The sequence below is a fragment of the Megalobrama amblycephala genome, linkage group LG8 (genome assembly GCF_018812025.1).
Source record: "Megalobrama amblycephala isolate DHTTF-2021 linkage group LG8, ASM1881202v1, whole genome shotgun sequence".
Taxonomy (NCBI): domain Eukaryota; kingdom Metazoa; phylum Chordata; class Actinopteri; order Cypriniformes; family Xenocyprididae; genus Megalobrama; species Megalobrama amblycephala.
In genome coordinates, this window is record NC_063051.1 from 27,255,774 (window position 1) to 27,278,916 (window position 23,143).

At 36.2% G+C, this 23,143-nt stretch overlaps 1 protein-coding gene across 4 annotated transcripts in view; it reads right to left on the reverse strand.

Moving 5' to 3' along the window:
• Window positions 1–2,340: 2,340 nt before the first annotated feature.
• nbeal1 (neurobeachin-like 1) overlaps window positions 2,341–23,143 on the reverse strand; it is a 73,049-nt gene continuing 52,246 nt past the window's right edge. For 2 of the 4 annotated variants that reach the window (XM_048200280.1, XM_048200282.1), the window contains 19 exons: window positions 22,868–23,001; window positions 21,604–21,717; window positions 21,409–21,504; window positions 21,182–21,306; window positions 19,194–19,334; window positions 18,617–18,747; window positions 17,312–17,421; window positions 16,867–16,984; window positions 14,297–14,394; window positions 13,896–14,012; window positions 13,721–13,810; window positions 13,216–13,325; window positions 12,940–13,112; window positions 12,669–12,763; window positions 11,274–11,390; window positions 10,155–10,316; window positions 9,920–10,068; window positions 7,189–7,324; window positions 2,341–4,767 (listed from right to left, as the gene is read on the reverse strand). In XM_048200280.1, the coding sequence (XP_048056237.1) occupies window positions 4,666–4,767; window positions 7,189–7,324; window positions 9,920–10,068; window positions 10,155–10,316; window positions 11,274–11,390; window positions 12,669–12,763; window positions 12,940–13,112; window positions 13,216–13,325; window positions 13,721–13,810; window positions 13,896–14,012; window positions 14,297–14,394; window positions 16,867–16,984; window positions 17,312–17,421; window positions 18,617–18,747; window positions 19,194–19,334; window positions 21,182–21,306; window positions 21,409–21,504; window positions 21,604–21,717; window positions 22,868–23,001 (2,318 nt within the window). In that variant the 3' untranslated portion in view covers window positions 2,341–4,665. The remainder of the gene's footprint in view (window positions 4,768–7,188; window positions 7,325–9,919; window positions 10,069–10,154; window positions 10,317–11,273; window positions 11,391–12,668; window positions 12,764–12,939; window positions 13,113–13,215; window positions 13,326–13,720; window positions 13,811–13,895; window positions 14,013–14,296; window positions 14,395–16,866; window positions 16,985–17,311; window positions 17,422–18,616; window positions 18,748–19,193; window positions 19,335–21,181; window positions 21,307–21,408; window positions 21,505–21,603; window positions 21,718–22,867; window positions 23,002–23,143) is intronic. The other 2 variants (XM_048200283.1, XM_048200281.1) reach the window with 1 other exon arrangement.

Genomic DNA, 23,143 nt, shown 5'->3' on the forward strand with positions numbered 1-23,143 from the left:
CACCCCCATGTCATCCGCCTTCCCTATTCTACTTACGGAAAAAAACGAAACTGGCGCCGCGTTCGTTCCGTAAGTGGACTAGGAAAGGCGTAGGACATTCAGCGTAAGCGTTTTGAAGAATGCAGAAACGTGAAGTATGTTCAAGGCGATATTTTGTGTTTAAACAGTTGTATTTTTTTAGAAAATGACAGATCGTTCGCTAGATAAGACCCTTATTCCTCGTCTGGTATCGTTTAAAGCCCTTTGAAGCTGCACTGAAACTGCAATTTGGACCTTCAACCTGTTGGTAGCCGTTGAAATCCACTATATGGAGAAAAATCCTGGAATGTTTTCCTCAAAAATCTTAATTTCTTTTGGACTGAGTGACTGGGTGAGTAAATTATCAGGAAAAGTTTATTTAAAAGTGGACTAATACTTTAAGCTCTGGTTGCTACAGAAACAGTGTTCTGAGACATTAACATAAGAAACCACAGTATGATACACTTGTTTTTAGATTTCATTGGTGATTTTAAATATTAAATTTAATTGTAAGCTTGATGACAAGCTTTGGAAAATTTATTTTTTCCCCATTCAAATAGATAGGAGCTGCACTGCCCGAGATGACAGGCGTTTCAAAGATGGCTGCCGAGTCAGCATGTCATGTGACCATTAACTGACATTATTATTGACTATTGACTTTTTAACTTAAAATTTCAGGGGGTAGGCTACTTCAAGTAAATATATCAGGGTCAAAGAGGTTCAGCTTACAAAAAAGTTAGGGAATCCCTCAATGTAATTATGAAATTAAGCAAATTTGTACATATTAATGTGTTTGAAAGACAAACGTCAATTCAAATAATAATTAATGCATTCTTCTGGAGTTGATAGCCAATGTTGCGAAAACACTTAAAAGATAAATGATTTCTGTAAACGTAAATGAGCATTTTTAGAAAGGAAATTTAAAAGATAAAAAAGATGAAATATGAATAGACCTAGGCCTAATTTACTGCCATTGAGAGAATAACATGTAATCAATAAAAAAAGTAACTGTAGTCCAATTACGATATTTTAAAACGATCTAATTACAACTACTAGTAGTTGTAATTAGATCGTTTTAAAATATCGTAATTGGACTACAGTTACTTTTTTTATTGATTACATGTTATTCTCTCATGTATACTTGATATACAAGTATACATGTATACAAGTATACTTGAATATGAGTAATACTAACACTTGTCCTTAAAATCTCTATTATAGCCTAATATAATCAATTATTTTATTTTGTGACATAACCCTGTATTGTTCTAATCAGGGTTCCCACACCTTGGTTAACTTCAAATTCAAGGACCTTTCAAGGACTTTCCAGGTCCAATACCCTCAAATTCAAGGACTTAATGAAGGGACACATTTCAAGTGAGAGCAAGGTTACATCATGTTACCTTGTAAGATTGTTACATTTTTCATGTGTCAAACACAAATATGCAAGAAAACATATTTATTTTTGGCCATATGACAGAGACCTGATATTCTATTTGTCATATTTCTGTTTTGCATAAAATTGAAGAATATTCAATACATCCTATACTGTTTTCTAAAGTGATCTGATATTAACTTATCATGAGCTTAGGCTCATGTAACCATAAGTTTTACAATATATGAATACGTTTTTCTTGCCTCATGGGTTTACATCTGTGAAACAATGAGGTACCATCGTAGCAGTTTCGTGCACGTGGGAACGTCGTGGCAACGTACAACACAAAGTACCTCACGTGAGAAACACTTAATGTAACGCGTAAATGCGCGTAACTTGCGTAAATCAAGCAAGCATAGGCCACGAAGTGTTGGCGAAATAACACATTAGCGGACTGGAGGGAATAATATGGATTTTTTTCCAGAAAACTTCTTTCAAATAAATTCAAGCACTTTCAAGGACCTGTATCTATGTATGATTATTTTCAAAAACTTTCCAGGGCCTTGAATTTTTTTTTTTTTTCCAGATTCACAAACTTTCAAGGACCCGTGGGAACCCTGTCTAATGTTTTTTGTTTTTTAGGCTACTCTTTTCTGTATTATTTTAAATGTACATACATAAAATAAAATCTTAATATGTTTTTTTTTTTTTTTTTTTGTAGCAGGCATAGTCCCGTTTCACACTAAAATATATCTGTCATATATGACAGATAGTATGAAGTATGATTTTTCTACTGTAACTCATAAATGAAATAAGTGATAGTGTAAAGATCCACTATGACTCATTCTAATGATATTATAAGGTTACACAATAAATAATGTTATTGTATTTTATTAAATTATGAATTAAAACTATCATTCAGTTGAGCAACAGCTTAAAAACATCACTTTGACTTTTCAACAGGACTTTAATGATAAATCTTCACGTATAACAAAGCAGTTTCTCTGTACAGTTCAAGGAGACATTTAAAACAATCTCTTACAATTTCTCGTACCTGGAAAGTGCAAAAAAAGAAAAATACAATTCATAGACAGAAATAAAATTCATGCTGTACATTTCATACTGGATTCATAAATAAGCACAGATATACACACACATCCATTAGTGACGGCTAAAATAAAAGCAGCTCAGTAAGTCACGGGTCTGATATGACGGAGGAGTCACTGCTGAAGTTTGTCTGGCTGTCCACAGGGGTCACGAAAGGTCATGCTATAGAGTTTGGATCATGGAGTCTAATTTCCATGACGAAAGAGAATAAAAAGGCACTCCATTCGTTTAAACGAAGAAAAACACATACATATAAAGAGATATGTGAATAAAAACAAAAAATGGGAAAAAAAAAAAGACATTGAAAATCTAAGAAAAGCAGGATTTAAAAAAGAATAAATGCAAAGAAATCATAGCATCAATTTAGATCTCTTGGTATAACTATATGAGCAACCAGCAGATGCAGGGAGCACTTTGTGACAGGAAATAAAACAAGCATAACATCCCGATTTAGACTTCAAATCTAAACTTCAGCACCATTGCAAACTAAAGCACACATATGGAAGAACATACAATACACACCAAACAAAACAAACATCCTGATAAAGACGTCTGCATTTTGGTATTAGTATCTTCATTAATATCTTCATATTATTGATCACTTAAAAGTTTTAAAATAACCGTCCTTTAGTAAAGGAATGAATGTCACTCAGAAAGACATTAGTGTAAAAAAAAAAAAAAAGAATTAACACAAACTAAGCCCTTTCAAAAAACACTATGGTAAAGATAGCTCCCACCAAAGTACCACCGTTATTATCACAATGTAAATGTAGTAATTTGGTATTAACAAATGTAAAAGGCTTCTGAAAGCATCTTACACATCATATGGTTCCTTCAATGTGACTAAATAACTGAGGCATTTTGCCAGAAACTATGGTTACTATGGTACATTTTTGTAAGGGAAAAAAAGTACACATGTACACACATCCTACGGTGAAGAAATAAAAACTGCATATGGAGGAGCAAGAATTCAGTTATCAGTCAGTAACTTAATTCTCTAGAAGGCCTGGAAGTTTACCTGCATAGTAAACAAAGACTGCATGGCTTAGAAATATAAAAGAGGAGGGGAAACAGCGTCTCACCTGACTATCCAATTAAGCGACATTGGTTCTAGCTGTCCCGTGGTACACAAGTACCCCCGCTCCCCTATGTAGTGCTCGGGTTTAGATACTAGGAAGACTGCGGAGCATCGATTAGCCAGTGGAATGCTTCAATAAGCCTCATCAGAGGGATGAACCGTATTGCTTACTGTCATCATGTCTCACAAAGCCCTTCAAACTTTTCCCACTTTGTATTTGTAGTGTTTTATCAAAAAAAAGAAAAAGGTAACTGCAGATGCAACAAATCAAACTGTAGTACTGCATGTACATCCACAACATTTAAATGAAATATTGTATTCTTCATTGAAATAACTACATCGCAATTCAAGTAATGAATGACAACATTCAACAATTATGCAAAAAAAAAAAAAAAAAAAAAAAAAAAAAAAAAAAATCAACCTTAGCACTCCACACATGTCAGTTTTGTTATAAAATGAAGCAGTGTATGATATGTTGGTCTATTGGAACAAAATACGTCATACGTATTGTGAATTATACTGGTGTAAATTATCGTCCACTTGTCGAGGTCTGTGCCAAAGCAAGACTGTGCAAATAAATAATGCCTGTGTCCACTGATAAAACAATTAAAAATATCCAAAATTTACCACCTATGAAAGGCCACTGAAACTAAATGAATAAATTGACACGCACTACAAAACCACATAAAATGCATATGCGAACATAGACAAAACTGATGCTGATGATGATAACTGTGTGGTAATGATAATTAACATAAAATGGGCGGGACATATGTGGGCGTGATGGAAAAAGACAGAGAGGGCGGGGTCACGAGGGTCAACATTAGGGTTTTCACACAATTCAGACATATATAGTTAGATGGTGCCTGCACCAGTCCAACTACACGTTTACACCAACACATACGACACTTGCGAGGGAACATGCATACGTTTGGCTCGACACACACAGATCTGCATACAGGTGCTAAAAAAAGTCCTTATTGTTTCAGAGAGAGGAGAGCCATCCATCAAACTGAAACAATGGATTTGGGTGATTGACAGGGCAGTGGGCCAATCAGGCAGGAAGGCTGTGATTTAGGGAGCAGGGTCAGGGCTGCTCTTGGGTGTGATACTCTGTTTCTCCAGACGAGATCTGAGTGAGACGCTTACTGGAGCCCCAGAGTTTCCTCGTAATCTGGCCAGAACGCATCTGAGGAGCGGAGAGGAGAGGAGAGGAAAGAAAAGGGCAGTGAAGGATAAAAGGAAAGAGGAGGTGAACAGTGGGGGAAAAAAGATGATTGATGAGTGCATGTGAGATCATCTGTGTTGGATTCACTTTGAGGTTAAATCAAAAGGTACATTTCAAGTGAGGTAACTCAAAAAAGATGAGATAAGGAAATGATAATTGTATGTACTGACTATGTATGTGTGTATACAAACCCTAAGTCTGAACTGATCAAAGACCAGAAACATACTCTACGCAAGTTCGCACATGGAAATGCTTTGTGAATGCATTTTAAGTGCATGGTCCTGTTGCACATACTAAATAAGTGGTGGTTTGAAACTGGCTAATTGAATCAGTAGCTGTGTTTACATGGACGCTAATAAAAAAATAAATAAATAAAGCATGAAAAAATAAAGCGCGGAACACCGCGGGGCTCAGACCGCCTTTCAGACAGCATGCGATCGCGACTTAAGTTCTCATTCACGGATTGTTGCGCTTGGATGGTCAAAAATATGTCAAAATGCACATCCTGGTGAGTATTCACGTAAAAACAGTCAGGTATGTCTTTGGTGAACGTATACAGTCGAGAAAGAATTTGGATGTGTTGTGTTCCAACGTATTGGATCCGTGCAGGTCTTAAAGTGACAGCAGCCTAATATTCCTGCTGCTGTCTGTGTGATTAATGTTAATCAAAAAGAGAAAAATCACTCAATGCTTGACTGAATAACTTTAAAGTATTTATTAAGGGTCAGTTTAGCCAGTTAACTTATAAAGTGAAGACTATAAAGTGTTTTTTTTAACATTTGATTATTTAATTTCTTGCTTGAATACTACTGTTAAATAGACCTACTTTCATTTGTATCTTTTTTATATTGTATTTGTCGTATTGTTTATAATTTGCATAAAAAATATTGCATCATCTGTGAAGTTGAGCAGGACAACGTCCCACCAGATGCCTTGTTTTGGGCTTGGGAATGGGTGTTTTTACTGCTTGATAAATATAAGCAGCACAGCACAACAGTTCAAAAAATCAATTCTGATTTGAAGCTTGTGGCATATAAATGCACACATCAACCCGTTCACTTTATTTAGCGTTCATGTAAACACTACGTTCGGATTCATCAATCAGAATGAATTCATTCCGACTGAAACAAAAGCTGTCCATGTAAACATAGCTAGTATTTCCTTTTTTCCGCCTGAGGCCGAGACTACTTTCGCTTTTACTAAACTCAGAAATCAATGTGGCAATAGAGTTAACGTCAAATGATACATGATAATTCAAGGAAATAGACAGAAATGTCAAGTGTGGTTAACTTTAAGATTCTCTACAATCTTGTTCCACCATGAGAAAAGTGACCATAAAAAACAGTTTATATTAATGTCCATTATAGCAACCCTTGTAGAAATGCTGAGAACGACAAACGTACATGCTCTAAATTACGAATTTCATTTCGGAAATCACTGATGTGTGAAATCAAACATACGTAGATAGAAGCGTCTGTGTTTATGTACTGATGTAGAGTATGTTTCGGGCTGTATTCTCGAATCAAAACATGAATTCATCTAATGCAGAAACCCAAACGCTGATACTGATATTTAAGAGGCAATCCTTGAGAACGCTTTGCATTGTTTGAAATATTAAAAAAATAGCTTCAGTGTTTGGCATGAATGCCTGCGCATTCAATCACATCGAAAACAAAAAAATTCCATAAAGTAAGAAAAAATACATCAAAACCCTCCTCTAATGATTTCACAGTTTTAAAATTATTCTAGAATGAACGTGACACTACGAGTATTAATTATTCCTACTACTCTTAGCATCGTTAGTAGTATCATCTCTGGTTAGGTTACACTGCTAATAAAAAACTTAGTAAACAACATTTACACAATTACTACTGATTATACAACAAATGCTCAAGTTAAAAATCCTTGGCAATCGTTTCAATGCACTATTATGTTTTTACGATAACATGTTTGTGTGTGTGTGTGTGTATTTGTTTATGTGATTGATAGTTTGGGGATGAAATTGCTGAAAATACCCTCAGATGCTAGCTAAATCCGAGTGCTACTTTTGGCCATGTGTTTAAAAAAAAACTAAAATAATAATAAATAAGTAAATTATGCTAAAAATGCAGATTTTTTTATTTTAGGGGTGGAGTTACTGTTTTGGGTTCAGATTAGTCTGTAGTCCCCATTTAGACAGCTAGGTAAACATGTACTTAATGCATCTGAACTTGACACCTGATAAGTGTGTGAGTGTGTGTATTTCTCTCAGATGATGTCAGGGCTGAATGTGTTCTGGTCTCTGAGATGCAGCAGTCGTGCGGGCGATCGCACCCGCAGTGTGTTCATGAGAGGGGAGCCCTCCATCCTCTGGGTGATGTAGTTCCTGAAGGAGTTTTTTACCTCCGCGGGTTTCCCGACTCCCACCACGATCAGCTTGCCATCATTGAGTCCCACCAGCACGTGAGATTGTTCCTTGGTCACAGACACGCACCGGATTGGCACCCGCATCGCCATCGGCGACACACACAGAGTCAGGCTGCCATTGTAAGCAGGAGAAAGAGCGTGTTATGATTGGAATTAAAAACAGGCATGCTTACGATCCGATAACAATTATGAAACCATAATAAGAATGAGTGTGTTGTGGCTGGTTGCCAGGCCATTGCTATGTAGTTGCTAAGGTGTTCTAAGGGACTTAGTGTGTGTTGCTAGGGCATTCTGAGCAGTTAATGGAGTGCAACAGCCAAGTAAAAATCCCATTCATTTCCTCCATAGGGGAACTTATAAACTGTTAAATACAGACCTACTGTGAGCTAGAAGGTTGTAAATCAGTGGTTTATGCTTTTTTTAAAGGGTTAGTTCACCCAAAAATTTGAAATTTCTGTCATTAACTAAAGGTGCCCTAGAATTAAAAATTAAATTTATCTTGGCATAGTTGAATAACAAGAGTTCAGTACATGGAAAATGACATACAGTGAGTCTCAAACACCATTGTTTCCTCCTTCTTATATAAATCTCATTTGTTTAAAAGACCTCCGAACGAACAGGCGAATCTCAACATAACACCGACTGTTACGTAACAGTTGGGATCATTAATATGTACGCCCCCAATATTTGCATATGCCAGCCCATGTTCAAGGCATCACACAAGGGCAGGACGTCTGGATCTGTGCACAGCTGAATCATCAGACTAGGTAAGCAAGCAAAGACAACAGCGAAAAATGGCAGATGGAGCAATAATAACTGACATGATCCATGATTACATGATATTTTTAGTGATATTTGTAAACTGTCTTTCTAAATGTTTCGTTAGCATGTTGCTAATGTACTGTTAAATGTGGTTAAAGTTACCATCGTTTCTTACTGTATTCACGGAGACAAGACTGTCGTTATTTTCATTTTTAAACACTTGCACTCTGTATAATTCATAAACACAACTTCATTCTTTATAAATCTCTCCAACAGTGTGTAATGTTAGCTTTAGCCACGGAGCACTATCAAACTCATTCAGAATCAAATGTAAACATCCAAATAAATAACATACTTACACAATTAAACATGCTGCATGACGAACACTTTGTAAAGAACAATTTTGAGGGTTATATTAGCTGAGTGAACTTTGTTTATGCTGTTTAAGGCAAGCGCGAGCTCCATGGGCGGGGAGCGTGAGCATTTAAAGGGGCCGCAGCCTAAATCGGCTCATATTTAATGATGCCCCAAAATAGGCTGTTAAAAAAAAAAAAAAAAAAAATTTATGGGGTATTTTGAGCTGAAACTTCACAGACACATTCAGGGGACACCTTAGACTTACATTACATCTTTTAAAAATTAAAAAGACATTCTACGGCACCTTTAATGAGTCTGTGTTCTGATGTAGAACACTGAAGCCTGCACTGCATTCACTGTGTCAACTGCATATGATAAACAGTTCAAATTGTTAAATAAAGTGGTTATTTTAGTTTTTGCACACAAAAGTATTCTTGTCCCTTCATAACATTAAGGTTGAACCACTGTAGTCACATTTACTATTTTAACAATGTCTTTAATACCTTTCTGGACCTCAAAAGGTACAATGACGTTACTGCCTATGTGTGCTTCAGAAACCCACGGATTTCATCAAAAATATCTTAATTTGTGTTCTGAAGATGAACGAAGGTCTTACAGGTTTGGAACGACATGAGGGTGAGTAATTAATGACAGAAATTAAATTTTTGGGTGAACTAACCCTTTAAAGCCATCCATCTGCATTATAGCTAGTTTAACAGTGGACTTTCCATTAAGTACACAGTCTTATACCTCTGTCTTTTTTTGTTTGATTTTTAAATACTTGTTTGCTTTAAATCCAAGTTTGTCATGTTGTGATTCACCTCATAGCTAGTGAGTTTGGTTCATGTCTTTGTTTCAGCACTTTAATGAAGAGATGTACGCAATGTACGCTTTTTCATCAGAATTGTAAGGTAAATAATTTATAAACCTTCACCAACAAAGGAAAATATATCACTATGGTACATGGTTCATTGCGATTTCACCCCTCGCTCTTAGTTTGCATGTTTTGATGTCCTCATATTCTTGTTCAAGAAATTACAGCGGCTGTATCATTTCTTTACAATCTGCATTGTTAAAAGCGCTATATAAATAAAGGTGACTTGACTTGACTATCGTAAATAAGTGGTGAAATATTATGATATAAATGTTGTTTGGCCGATATTAAACAAGGATTTGATCTGCTATAAAGTGGAACAACACCAGGCCGTTGGTTCCCTCTGCAGGCATTTGTTAGAATACATAATGTACGTAAGATGATTGTTTATATTAAGTGTATATTATGTATTTTAACAGTGTTGTTCTACAAAACCATATGATTACTTGCTTTTGATACTTTATTTGAACCAAATATTATTGCCTCGTTGTTATTATGTATGTATTTTAAGTCATTTTAAAGGCTTAGGTCTTTGCTTAGGTCTAATTTTATTACCACAAAAAATATCCGATTACTCGATTAATCGTCGAAATAATCAACCAATTACTCGATTACCAAAATCGGCCTAAAGACACTCAAGAGCCATTTCTAGCTTCAGAGAATTTATCTGCTGAAACAGCTTGGCTTTAGAAAGCTGATGCTGTTTAAGTTTACCTGTACAGGTCTCTGACAGACAGGAAACCCTGCTCGCTGCCGATGACCACATGCTCTCCTGAAACGCACATATCTGTCACCTGCTCCTTCAGAGGAGTGCTGCACAGGTGCTTCCCATTCACAGAGTACAGGTGCAGGGCGTTCTTATCCTGCAAACATGAAACACAAAGAGGATCGGTTTACATGGCAAAAAAATATGTGCGGGGAGAAGAGGAACTGAATTGTGTTTTGATACCTTCAGTGTGGCTTTGCCCTCTATGCAGGTGTGCACCACTAGATGTCCCTCCCAGGACACCGCCAGGTGCATGATGGACATGGGCAGAGAGCTCTCACATGGCGGCCGCAGACAGCGCATGTACTGACCCCTCCGAACAGTGTGAATCATCACTGTTCCATCCTGTGACACACAAATGCATAAGTTTTTATGGTTCTACTTCTTTTCCTCCTTGAAATCCACTTTTCTGGCCAAAAAATCTGATCATTTTTCTGACACTTTGGATGGTTTTACGGCAGTACTTTTAGGAATTCTATATGTAAATTAGCTCTATTATGATTGGTTAACACAATGCCACTGTCAGGTTGCTGAATCCTGAATATGTGTGAGAAGTAAACAGTTGCTGCATCCCAATTCCATCCTAAATACTATTTGAAATTAGAATTAGTGTGTCTCAAATCATAGTATGTTGAAATGAGTATTTCACTGATACCCCTATGGTATTTCTGGTTAGAATCCAAAGTGCAGATCCATGCACACTCTAATGGCTAATATTGCCCGCAATCCACTGCGCGTGGTGGATGTTTAAAAACTACAAACATGGAGGATGTGCGAGACTGATGGTTAAGTAGAGAGGGGTTTGACTCGTGAGAAATAATCAGTTATCTAATCTGATAAAAAAAAAAAAAAAAATGTATTAAATTTTATCCACATTTTATTTCATCTGCAACAGCATTGTGAACTTTTAGAAATATACGTTTAGTCATTAATTTTTAAATGCATCATTATTCAAATACAAGGAGAGTCTCCGCACGACTTTCAGATCAATGTACTCCTACATTCTGATACGGTAGGAAATTAAATTAAATTGAATGCGGAGGATTTTAACTGTGACAAGATGATTGACAGGGCAGTTTAAACAGTGACAGGATGCATGTAACCAGCCAACAGAGCGTTTCGTTAAAGACGCAATTATGATGAAGTAGTATGTCCCAAAGCATGCCTGCTCTTCTGCTACACACTCAAAAGTATATACTTTTTCTTCACAAAAACAGTACATACTTTTAGGGCATAGTATAAGTAGGTGAACTGGGACACAGAAAGTGTTTTTGAGTGACTGTGTGAAGAGAGGAGTCTCACCCGTGATCCAGAGACCGCCATATCCAGCTCTGTACTTATAGACACACTCACAACTTCCTCTGTGTGTCCGTATAATACCTGCACTGGCTTAGAGGACAGACCCACTGGAGCACCTCCCTACACACACACACACACACACACACAACAAGTTAAATAGAGTCCCAACACAGCAGTAGAAACTGAAACCTCTTCTTTACATGAGCAGAGAACAAATGTTATTCATTATATTATTTAACACAAGTGAGCAAGCAGTTTTTAAAAGAACATTACAGATTAAAAGAAAATTCCTGAGAATGTCATGTGTGAAACTTTCAATTATAGGAAGGAAAAAGGAAGAAACTCCTGGAATATTGACTTAATTGTGCTATTATGATAAGAGTAACTAATGCAATTTTTATCTTTAGATATTGCTATTTAAATATTCTTTATGGTTATAATGACAGTAAAAACAATTAAACACATTTTTTAATAAATTACACTAAAATTAAACTATTTTAAATAAATGCTGTTCTATTGGACTTTCTATTCATCAAAGAATCCTGAAAAAAAAATATATATCATATATGATATCATATATCCACCAAAATATGAAGCAACACAACTGTTCAACACTGATAATAATCAGAAATGTTTCTTGAGCAGCACATCAGCATATTAGAATGATTTCTTTCTGATGGATCATGTGACACTGAAGACTGGAATAATGATGCTGAAAATTCAGCTTTGCTCACAGGAATACATTACATTTTATAAAATATTTATATAGAAAACAGTTATTTTAAATTGTAATAATATTCATTGTATTTTTGATCAAATAAATGCAGCCTTCGCCTTTTTTTTTTTTTTTTTTTAAACAGTATTGTATTATTTTATACATTAATGACGTGTGACCCTGGACTACAAAACCAGTCATAAGGGTACATTTTTTTTTAAATTTCCATTGATGTACAGTTTGTTAGGATAGGACAATATTTGATTGAGATATATGGAATCTGAGGGTGCAAAAAAAAAAAAAATAAATCAAAATATTGAGAAAATCGCCTTTAAATTTGTCCAAATGAAGTCCTTAGCAATGCATATCCACTCACAAAAATACATTTTTGATTTTTTTACAGTAGGAAATTTACAAAATATCTTCATGGAACATGATCTTTACTTAATATCCTAATGATTTTTGGCATAAATAAAAAAATCGATAATTTTGACCCATACAATGTATTGTTGGCTACTGCTACAAATATACCCGTGTGTCTTATGACAGGTTTTGTGGTCCAGGGTGACATATGATGAAAAAAGAAAAAAAGAAAATGTACTTCATATTTAGGAATGAACCACCTAAAGGAAGTTATGTGAAGTCGAGTGATCAGGTGTGTTTTCCAAGAGAACAAAACGCACCTGCTGTAGCACCTGCCACACCATACAGGTGGTGTCTCTGGAGCCAGAGATCAGGTGAATCCCAAAGTGATCTGTGGCCAGGCACGTTATGATGTCTGCCGAGATATAGACACAAACATGCCCAAGTTAGCAGAACTGTTTCCTGCAACTCAAGGTTAAAGTGAGAACATACAATCTGGATGTGTCTATTAATGAGATAAATAACAAAGACAGGCAGAAAGAAAGACGGAAGAAGATAAAGGTCAAGAGAAGCAGAGAGAGTTTCCATTACCCATGTGGCGGATATGTTGCCCGACTGTTTTGCCCTTGACAAGTGACGTCACTCTCAGGCTGTTATCCCAGTGGCCTCCACTGAAGAGCAACTTCCCGTCATGAGACACAACAAACAGATGAGCTGTGACTTCAACCCCTGGAGAGAACGGCCCTGATAGAAACCTCTGAGTCCTACAGACAGACAAAGCGTATGCCAGTTGATGTGTCGTTTATTTTAAAGGAAGTGCAGGGCAGCTACAAACAGGATGCGAGACATTAACCGTCAGACACTCACTTTGGACTGGCTACAGTGGGGTCTTTGATGAAGGTGAAATAGTTGGATATGTTCTTGTCATAGGGCAGCCAGCCGTGAGTTCCCATCAAGCAGTTGTGGCTCAGCGTTACCTTGATGAATCAAATACACATTATTTATGAGAGTATCAAACATTTCATAATAACCAGAAACCTCAGAGGGCATTAAAAATAATGTGGAATGTATTTGCAATGCATTTATTTATAATTTAGGGATTATGTACAGTCATGATGGCCATTATTGTTATTAACAAACACTGTTAAGGTGACCATGATTCCAACAGTACATAGAAAATTATATAAAATAATAATATTTATAAAAATATAAAATATATTAAATCACTTTGAGTCAAAACTTTTTTTTATACATTTTAATTCAATTTTAATATTTATATATTTTATTAAAATGGGCATATATACATATAAATTCTGATGTTATGTGTCTTTAAAGCAGTCTGTAAGACGTGGCTAATGAAGCCCAGACTTACCAGAGTATCTGGACTCCCCTGCGAGATAAATGAATGTGATTGGTTCTTAGGGACAACAGCTTTAACCAGTGGCACATTATCACTGATGCCCTAAAACACAGAGATTAAACTCCATCAGTTCACAGCTGTCACTCAACAGAACGACACATAAATAAAGGACTGTTAATTCACTCACCTCAATGAAGAACGATTTGAGTTCAGTGAGGTGCTCAAAAATGTTGAGAGGACTGGAGTCCAGACGAGTTCTCCTCTTCTCCAGCTCCTCCAGAGAGAGACGCACGGGATGGGGCTCCTGAATGCACATTAACACGGAGCATCTTACAAACCAACAAATACTGTTTATGACATCTGTACACTAAAGCTATGCATTTAACACTCAAAAATGAAAATTCTGTCATCATTTACTCACAAATCAAGTTTAAAACAAAGTCAGGGTGAGTAAATAACGACAGAATTTTAGTGTGAACTAATTCTTTAAAGATGCTACAAACTATCATGCAGATCATATCTTCTGATCTCCACCTGAGCTTCTAATAACACTGTCTGAATGTTAGCAGAAGCATCAGATTGTCGTACCTTCAGTAACTGGCACGGTGTTTGTCCAAAGTTACTGATCATGCCTTCTAAAGCTTTCCTCTCCTTCTCGTCTGTGATGGCGTCCAGATCAACAGCCCCTAAAGCAACCAGAGACAGTCTCATTTTGCTGCATTTAAATGCTGCACTATATTAATTATATTTGCACCATTAAACATAAGTGATCATTTGCAGTCATTATTGCAAAATAGACACCAATAGGTTGATCAGTACCCTGATGTGAAGCGGACAAGTTTTATTTCACCCTAAAGGGCTTTATTTTTGTGAAAATGACAGGCTGAAAATACATTATTTTGATTATTAGGCTACTTACCAAATAAATAAATAATAAGTGTGCATAAAATATTGATATATATTGAAATTATTTCATTATGTGAGAAGAGTCTAGCACAGCTATGTATGAAATTAGATGATTCAAGACCAAAGCTTAAATATAGTGTTTTTTTAGTATTATTTATATAGTATCATAGTATTTATTAATATTATGAATTAGCTTTTATTTTTATATTCTCATTTTTTATTTTTTCAGTTAATTTTTTTAACTTTATTGTGAGCTTTGGGCATTTTTATCACTTTCATTTGTTTTTATTTCAGATTTAGTTTTAGTAATTTTAGTACTTCAACTTTTATTTCAGTTACTTTCCAAAGCAACATTTCTAATTTAAAAGTTAAAGTTTTTTTTTAAGTTTAAGTTTTCCATTTAATATGTATATTTTATTTTATTTCAGCTTCTATTTTTCAATTAACAAAAACAATTTCTATTTCTAATTTCTAATAGTTTCAAACAGTTTTAGTTTTAATTAACAATAACAGCACTGGTTTAAAGGACATAATTTATAGATCTACTATAGTAATTGTGGTATTTGTACTTAAATGTTGCCTTATTATCATGCAATATGGTTTCTATTTAAAAATGTTTTTGCAGTGGAAATGACAAATTTAATAAGCTGTAGCTGTAATAAAATTAAGTCTGTCATAAAATAAAATTACAACATATCCTCTAAAATGCCACAGTTACTAGTTAATAAGCACGTTTACATGCACATCAATACGCTGATAACTACCAAAAATTAGTTTATTGAAATAACCAGATTTATCGGTTTACATGCAAATCAATAACCTGGAAATATAAGTAAACTATGTTTACAAGACTGTATTAAAAAAAACACAGGTTATTCCCTGGTGCTGACTTCAAAACATTAGCATCCATGTACTTCACTCAGAGTATTCTGTTTATTATGTGAGTTATAATGCTAAATAAAGCATTAATAGTAATTAGTAATTCAAAATGTCAGCGAAAAACTGTACTACTTGTCCTTCGGCTGCACGAGACGAGAACACATTTTTTATATTTCTTTGGTCAAGAAAAAGTCAGAGTTTGCGATATATTTCTCCTCCCCTGGCGCGAAACACTCGCTGTGGCTGGATGCGCTTAAATCTGCCGTATAAGGACGCTTTCCTGTCACATATCACACATACAAACTTCAATAAGCTGAGAGAACAGTAAAGGTGTTTACATGCCGGGTAAAATCAAGGTAATTGGCAAAAATCTAGCTCTGTCGATCTGTTTATTCTTAAGCCATTTATGACCTTGCACAGATAAAAAAAAAATGGTTTAACGCATTTACATGACCACACGCACTGTCTGCTTATTAAGCATTATCGGTTTAAGAACGTGCATGTAAATGCACTCAATGACTATGTTTACATGGACAGCATCTAATTATTGACCTTATTCTGAATAAGACAATATTCTGATTAAGATGTTTACATGAGTCGCTTTTAGAATATTCATTTCACATTACCGTTTTACATGTTTTAGAACATAGATCGGTTAATGGCACACATCATTACATCCATGCCACGCCATCCAACATTCCCCACATGACTAGGGCTGTCAAACGATTAATCGCGATTAATCGCATACAAAATAAAAGTTTGAGTTTGCATAATATATGTGTGAGTAATGTGTGTAAATAATATGTACATATAAATACACACAAATTAATGTATATATTTAAGAGAAATATGTTATTTATGTACAATAAAATGTATTTATATATAATATAAATTATATAAAAATATAAATAAATACATATACTTGTAAATATTTCTCAAATATATACATAGATGTGTTTGTATTTATATATACATAATAATTACACACAGTACACCCACATATATTAGGTAAACTCAAACTTTTATTTTGTATGCGATTAATCGTGATTAATCGTTTGACAGCCCTACACATGACGTCCAAAACTCCCACACAACGTTAACAGTGTGATTAAGGAGTGTACATGTCTATACTGCACTTCAATAATGCGACTAAAACAGGAATGCTCCACATATCTTAATTCGATGTGTGTTTACTTCGAGTATGACTTTAGCCGGATTACATGGTAGTTTCTTAATCAGAGTATTGTCTTAATCGGGTTAATATCGGAATATTGTTGTCCATATAAACGTACTGAATATTACTCAAGAATTGGTAGCAAAGGATATTATCCACATCCAGACTTGTATGTTTAGCTGAATGAAGGACTTCATACCTTCATATGTGCAGTAATAGAAGACATTAAGGGCCTCCACTGCAGCTGGGCCCCTCTGTTTATAGCCAAAGATCAGATCAATCCATTCATGCAGATGGGCCGACACATACTCTGATTCCTGAGCAGAGACACACAACATCCACATCAAGAAAACGTCCAAACCAACATTTCTCTAAGGATAGACCTGAGGCCATCAGCCATTATGAGAAGAACCTGCCAGGAGGTGACTGGGAAAGACTCTTTTGTCGTTCTAGTTTTGTAACCTTTCACAAAGCCATATTTCACTGCTTCGTGCTTTAATAGGACAGAAGCGGCAGAGGAATTGAGAAGAAGAGAGAAACAGATACTAAGAGAGGGCCGTATTCAATTACACATCCCTCCCTGGAGGCTCTCTATTGAGGTTAGTGGGGAAGAGTTGTGATGAGGTCATCAGAAATGGGCTCACCAGGGCTTTGCGGTGCTTGTAGATGAAATCCTCGGGGGATTTGGCCCATTTAGGTAGGATGACATCATTTACCCTCTCTTTAGAGATCTGCAAGCGACCCAGGTCAAATCCTAAAATGAGAGAGAGAGTAAGATGATACGATAAAACAGAGTTTGAATAGAAGGGAAACATGACACTTTTTTTTTGGTTACATTTTTTAAAAGTGAAGTAATTTTTATTCTGAATTGACCCGCATTCAATTTTCAAACTGCTTCAAACACTGGTTTAAACTATTTATTTCTTCTTGAATTTTTGTCATAAATGTATATGCAAAGTTTCAACATGTAGATGTGTTGTGGAAAGGTTGCACACATTTTGTTACAACTTCTGTGTTGGGGTCATATTGAAACGTTTACATGAATCTTCAGTGTTTTTTCATACTGTCAGTTTTTGGCAAATTGCATGGAAAACAATGGAAACAGAAAAGTTGTACCCAGTTGTTTAACACAACACAAGGGTTAAAAAGATTTTTTCTATTCTAGCTTAACTGGCAAAATTAGCTCAACTAATTTTGTAATTTTGGGATGGAAGTGTGTTGGAATAAATGGAAGAAAGTGTGAAGAAGCTTCTCTGAGGCCATGTTTACACCTGGTATTAAGATGTGTTTTGGTCAATTGGATCACAAGTAGACAAAGGAGAAACATTCCTGTTTACACCTGGTGTTTTAATCAGTCTCTTTTGTCCACTTTCAACAACTTTTGTCCTGATTTCTTCGAGGGGAGGGTCTATGAGTGGGTAAATGTATGGGTTTTTTCAGATCTTTCGATCTAACTGGACTAAATAAGCTTGCGCAATTTACATAGACTACGGAAAAACATAGAGAGCAACAGCTTTTGTTTCTGCTCTGACAGCTGCAAGACCACACTGAACCCTGTGAGTGTGGGTTAGAAAACAGGAATGGTGAGAGAACATTATGTTTGGTACGTTTTTCATCTTCAAACCAAACCTGGGTATTTAGCAAAGTTTAAATCCTGTCTGGCTAGTGCACTTTCCATTATGTTTACGGCATTAGGTCATTAAGCGGTCTATTGTGGCTGTTCAAACACATTCAACCACATGAGTGTTTACACTAAGAAAGCTATCCAGTTTAATGCGTTTTTGACTACCCCTGGAAGTGGTAGAAAGCGGACAAGCTCAAAATGTTTTAGACTCCGTTTACGCCTGTATTTAGCGTCGTCCACTTGATCCGATCGACCAAAACGCATCTTTATACCAAGTGTAAGCGGGCAGTGCATAAGAAACATTTACTCTGCTGCTTCTGCTCACCATTCTGGTTCTCCAAGAACTCCGGGAAGTAAAAGAATTCTGGGATGAGCTCTTTGACATCATTGGGATTGTCCATGAGGGTCTGCCAGGTAGCAGGAATGGAGTGAAACTGACGGTCAGCACAGTCAAACCTGCCACAGACAGTAAGAACAACAACAGATCAACTTTATTCATTTGATGGAAAACAGGATTTTGCGAAGGTATGTTTTAAAAACCATAAGCACAAATACATATGACTGCCCATGTTTAAATATCAATCAATCATAACAGAGGCCAATCTTAAAGGTACAGTAGCAAAAACAGGCTGTTTAATTCTAAGGATCAGAGAGTGAGAGTGGAAAATGGTCATGAAAAACTAAAACAATCCTGATTTTAGTGCAAGAAAACTTTATTAACAGGACTTCTGGGAAGATCTTAGAATACATTCATTAAATAAATTTCACTTCAGTGACCTTTTTCTTTTCAAAGCATACAGAAGATAGTTGTGATTTGGTTGACAAAAGACACAATAGAATGGAAAGATAAACACTGACAAATAATAAAAAGGCAAAAAGAAGTGAAAGCAGACAAGCATTACCTGCCGCTCTGCAGCTGGATGTGCAGGGATGTGAATGGTTCGACTCTGATGAGGTAATGCATGACTCCAGCGGCGTTCGAGTAGTGCGTGCCGTAGTGGAAACGGTCTATGGTGCCCGTGGGGTCTTCAAAACTCTCATATCTGCAGATTATTTACAACCACATTTATCAATTGCATTTATTGCTGCCACAAAATCAACTTTTCCAAAACCTAGTGAGCTGCTTCACTGTCCAAATAGGAAACTTCCTTCTAATACAAGCACCCTACAACTGAAAAATAACCTAATAAGTGACTGAGAACACCATAAGAGACCAGTGTTTTACAGTTAAAACTACAACTAACACTAAATCGATGAAAAATAGTTTTCGGTAACTAAAAAAAAGCTGAAATAAAATATAAATCTTAGACTAAAAACTTAAACTGAAATAAGTTTAAATTGAAGTACTAAAATTATTAAATTGAAGTACTAAAAATATAAAATTAAAAACTGAAAATATTAAAATATAAAATAACACTAAGAGTCTTGATGCTTAAAGGGTTAGTTCACCCAAAAATGAAAATTATGTAATTGATGACTCACCCTCATATCGTTCCAAACCCGTAAGACCTCCGTTCATCTTCGGAACACAGTTTAAGATATTTTAGATTTAGTCCGACAGCTTTCTGTCCCTCCATTGAAAGTGTATGTACGGTATACTGTCCATGTCCAGAAAGGTAATAAAAACATCATCAAAGTAGTCCATGTGACATCAGTGGGTTAGTTTTTGAAGCACCTAAAATACATTTTGGTCCAAAAATAACAAAAAAGACGCTGCTTCTTCTTCTTCTTCTTCTACGGCGGTTGGCATCCAGCTTATTGGTGCATTACCGCCCCCTTCTGCTCCGGACTGTGATGCGATTAGGACATCCGCGACATGCACACCTACGCACCATTTTAAAAAATATAGCAATACCAAAATACAAACAATGTAGAATAGCTTGAATACAGCGTGCGTCTCCCTCAGACTGTAAACAAAGCTCGGGCGCACTACATAACACGTCATCAGCGTCACTGTCCGGAGCAGAAGGGGGCGGTAATGCACCAATAAGATGGATGCCAACCGCCGTACAAAAAGAAGAAGAAGCAGCGTCACTGTGAATATACACAGACCCGGAAGAGAAGACAATGATGAATAAAGTCGTAGTTTTTGTTATTTTTGGACCAAAATGTATTTTAGATGCTTCAAAAACTTCTAACTAACGCACTGATATCACATGGACTACTTTGATGATGTTTTTATTACCTTTCTGGACATGGACAGTGCACCGTACCTACACTTTCAATGGAGGGACAGAAAGCTCTCGGACTAAATCTAAAATATCTTAAACTGTGTTCCGAAGATGAACGGAGGTCTTACGGGTTTGGAACGACATGAGGGTGAGTCATTAATGACATAATTTTCATTTTTGGGTGAACTAACCCTTTAAAGTTGATTCCAATAGTTTACAGTTAATATGCTGCTAAGCTAATGACACACACAATACATTTTCCTCACAATGCATTCTGGGATTGCATTATCTGTGAAGGATACATGCTGCTGACCAAAAGAAGATATTTAATAAAACTGAAATTTTGCAGCCTACTATTTGGTAAAGCATTCAAAGCGGGACCAACCAAACCATCGATAACTAAAAATGTTGCCTAGGTAAGCATCTTACTAGGGTTTGGAGCAGTGTTGTTATTGTTAACTAAAACTGACTGTACTATTACAAATCATTTTCGTTAATTGAAATTAAGCTCAAATAAAATAGAAATATTAAATGAAAAAAGTAAACTTAAAATATATAAAAATAAAAAATATTAATAAGTACTATAATAGTATATAAACAACACTTGTTTGTAACAGAATTACAGATTAAACAGTGCAGCCTGCAGTGAACACAGACTTCTGTCTTAGTAAATACGATCTGTTAAGACTGAGAGACATAAACGTAAGACAGAAACACACTTCTCTCTGACGGCTTTGGCATTCCTCTCGTTGAGCACGGCTACAGGTTTGGAGAGATCTCTGAACACCCGCGGATCGGACAGATCCAGCTCCTCTGACGTATAATCCGACAGGATCCAGGGGAACTAAAACACCATGTTAGATCATTTAGGTAATGAAAAAACACAGACGTGTGACCATACTGCAGTTCAAACAGAATCCAGAGCGGGTGTGTAAATGTCACTCACCACAGGATACTGAGCCAGATCATTATACGTCCTTCCTGCTATGGTGTTCAACTGCATCAGGTAGTCAAAGTTTGAGATCTCCCTGTTCACCCATTTCTGATGACAGAGAGAAGTGTAAGTAAGTACTTGATCAGCTCTAAACCTTCAGTGTTGTGTTTCAGTGAATCAAATCCCTAAACTGAGTGTGCTTCATACGTCTGCAGTGACCTGTGTGAGTCCAGAAGCTTTGAGCAGCTCCTGCGGTGAGTGAGTGGCATGAAGAGAGAGAGATCGCAGCAGCAGCATCCGACTGTACACTTTATTACGCACCTGTCAATCAAACCCAGAAACAACAAATTACGAGAGACTGAATAAAAGAAGGTGGGAAAGTTGACAAACAAATAATAATGGGTCTCATTCACTAACGTACGCACACATTTGTGCGTGAAATCTGTGTATGAACATTTTAACAAACAAATTGTGATTCTTTCGTACAAAAATGCATTCAAATTTTATTTAAAAAAATGTAGGAACATGTATGCAAAAATCACATACTGTTATACGCAGATATTTTTGTTATAGCTCAAAGCAGCTGGATATTAGATTTCTCTGCACAAAACGTGGATATGTACAGCTGGTTAAAGAGAGATACTTAATCTGGTTCTGTACAAACTGTATTTTTTTGTGTTTGAGCTGATTTTGAGGATGTCATACTTGGCATTGCGTGAGGATCTTAGTGAGCATATGCTTTTAGTCGCATTGTTAGAGAGTGTCATATGTTTGCTGAGAGCGACGAAAGGCAAGATTGTGAGGACAGCTATTGTATAGAGAAGGTTTGGGCATATTTTATGCAAATTACTAACTTTGGGCAAGTGGCCGCTCATTTAGAATACTACAGATTCATTAATATCACAATGAGGTTCAGAACAAATTCATGTGCATGTGTTAGGCGAAAAATAGAAGTTCTCCAGTGTGCAAAAGTACAAAGAATTCACACAATTATTAGTGAATGACACCCAATGAGTGTGTTTACACATAAAACAATTATACAACAGTTTTAAACAATTGCATGCAACATTACATTAACTCATTACATAGGAAAAAGAGAAATAAGATGAGACACTTGCTTAAAGTCACCATGAAACCAAAATTGACACATTGCAGTGTTAATTATAAATGATTTATCCATGCACATCATTATACTGTATATTTTTCATGTGCCTCGATCTATAATAAAAATAACTTCCCCTCCCTCTTGCAGCAACATCACTTCTCCGATGAAGCGTTTATTGGCGTGATGGCGGGGCAACCTGTCACTCACATGACATGAGATTGACCAATAGCAAACTATGACCATCCAATCAATTCCCCATGGACAAAATCAAGTTTCACCCAACTTTTTTCACTTGGATATAAATCACAATAGAGAAGAAAATATTATCGCAACTTCCGTTTCATGATGACTTGAAAGATTTCTGACCTCCTTCTTGAAGTTCAGGAAGTAGTTGGTCTGGTCGATGAGAAAGATCTCTAACGCAGAGCGTCGGAGGTTGTATCTGCGCAGGTGGATCTCTCTGATCTGAGACAGAGGCCATTTAAAGTCTTGACCTACACCTGAAAACACCATGTTAGATCATTTAGGTAATGAAAAAACACTGATGTGTGACCATACTGCAGTTCAAACAGAATCCAGAGCGGGTGTGTAAATGTCACTGACCACAGGATGCTGAGCCAGAACCGCTTTTCCACCCGGAAC